Source organism: Propithecus coquereli, unplaced genomic scaffold (assembly GCF_000956105.1).
Source record: "Propithecus coquereli isolate 6110/MARCELLA unplaced genomic scaffold, Pcoq_1.0 Scaffold63, whole genome shotgun sequence".
Classification (NCBI taxonomy): Eukaryota; Metazoa; Chordata; class Mammalia; order Primates; family Indriidae; genus Propithecus; species Propithecus coquereli.
In genome coordinates this window covers 10,117,329-10,119,404 of record NW_012152285.1, presented here as the reverse complement: position 1 = coordinate 10,119,404, position 2,076 = coordinate 10,117,329, and the positions used below count along the sequence as shown (strand labels likewise).

Sequence of the window (2,076 nt, the reverse complement as noted above, 5' to 3'; positions counted from 1 at the left end):
AACATACGTTCTATGTTTATTATTTGTTTAAGTTGTCCTGGATGCTAAGGTGTAGGTATGTACTAATGCATTGTGAGGCCTAGTTTGCAGGAGAGTTGTCTGTATATATATTATGGCAACTCTCATTATAAGTCTAGGTGTACATATGTGCATATAACTCATGTACATAATCCTGTTGAGACACGTTCTTCTTGCTTCATGTAATCTATAATTGTTATAACAAATGTGCCATTTTTCTGTTTTTCCATCACCTCTTACTTGTGTCTTATTAGCTAAAGTCCAAGAAGAGATCAACCGTGTGATTGGCAGGCATCGGAGCCCCTGCATGCAGGACAGGAGTCACATGCCCTACACGGATGCCGTGGTGCATGAGATCCAGAGATACATTGACCTGGTCCCCAATAGTTTGCCCCATGCAGTGACCCGTGACATTAAATTCAGAAACTACCTGATCCCCAAGGTAAACTTGTTTGTCCTACACGGTACCTCATACTCTTAAAATCCCGAAATTCACAGAATGCTTCCAATCCTCTACCAACACAAGATGAGAAGTGCAAAATTTATACATGTGGCAGCCTGATGGACTTGGTGCTCTTTTGTTTGGGGTTGTAAAGCTTTATAAAATGTCATGGTTCCTGGCAGTGTGTGTCTTCCAAGTTGGTCCTGCCTCTTTAATATTGTTTTGGCTATTCTTAAGCGTTTGCACTCTCAAATAGATTTTAAGAGTATCACTTTGTCAGTAACCCAAAACACACTTTGGGAGTTTTAACAGGGTCATATTAAATCTATAGTTCAATTTGGAAAGAATTAACATCTTGTTGCCTTACATCTTCAATTTATGCATGTGGTTATGGTCCCAATCTATTTGGACTTTCTTCTATTTTCTCAGTAATGTGTTTTCAGTGCTGTGGTTTCCAAACCTTTGGCCAGATTTTTTCTAAATAATTAGTACTTTGTTCCTGCTATAAACTTTTAAAATGCCCATTTCATTTCTTTATACCTGCTATCTGGAAATATAATTGGTTTTATCATTCTGAAGCCCTCATATGTAGTAACCCTGCTAAGTTGATTAATCATTGCTAATAATTTGTTCGTAGAGTCATCTGGAATTTCTATGTACATTATCCTTCTGTTTGGGTTATTATTTGTTTTATTTTTTATTTTCCAATTCTTGTGTCCTCAATTTCTCTTAATTGTATTATTGAACTGGTCAGGATTGCAGGACAGTGTTGAAGAGAACTGGTGACAGTGGACATCCCTGTTTAATTTCTGATCTGTAGGAAGGGATGGAGGTTTTGTATTTCATCACTGAGAATGATGCTTTAAGTAGTTTGGGTATATATTCTTTATGACATTAGGAAATTTTGCTCCCTTCTCTTATTTTTATATAATTTTGTCATGAATGTGTGGAGAATTTTATCAAATGGGTCTCGGCGTCCCTTGGTATGATTATATATTGGCTTCACTTTCCTCTCTAAATATGCCTAAGTCTATACAGACAGCTGGATTTGATCACCTCCATATTTTACAGGGACTTTTGTATTTTTATTCATAAGGCCTTTTGGTCTGTAATCTTTTCCTCACAATTTTTTTTTTTTGTCAGAATGTTGGTATCAAGATTACGGTGTCGTATAAAAGTAGGTGAGAAACGTTCCCTAGCGTGGGTCTGTTTTTATGACCTTCTCCTCCCCCTACTCTTCTTTTTCTGCTCACTTCTATGGATCATTGAAATGTCTAATAACTTCTGGCTAAATGCCAGATATAATATATGAAAAAATGCAGAATTTGAGGTCATGTTTAATCTTCTTTCAGAAAGAGCATTCTCCTGCCATGGCAATCATAATGCTGTAACACCTCCTGCCCTGACTGAGAGGTGGACATGATGTGAACACAGTCGATAGTTAATTACTATAGCCATGAGCATACCCCTCTGATGTTTTCCCATCTCTGGATCTTGAGACCAATTTTTTCTTAGCAGCTATACAATGTGTTTTTCACATGGTTTCCGTATTCATCCAAATGTTCTAGTTGCTATGCTGCAGGGTACTCTATCCCACTTGACCCAGGAGATATAAT

General features: G+C 37.3%; 1 protein-coding gene across 1 annotated transcript in view; it reads left to right on the top strand.

Moving 5' to 3' along the window:
• The window catches only part of LOC105822697 (cytochrome P450 2C42-like), a 22,418-nt gene that overhangs the window by 12,449 nt on the left and 7,893 nt on the right, over window positions 1–2,076 (top strand). Inside the window, exon 2 of the mRNA XM_012659716.1 lies at window positions 273–460. Within this exon, the coding sequence (XP_012515170.1) occupies window positions 273–460 (188 nt within the window). The remainder of the gene's footprint in view (window positions 1–272; window positions 461–2,076) is intronic.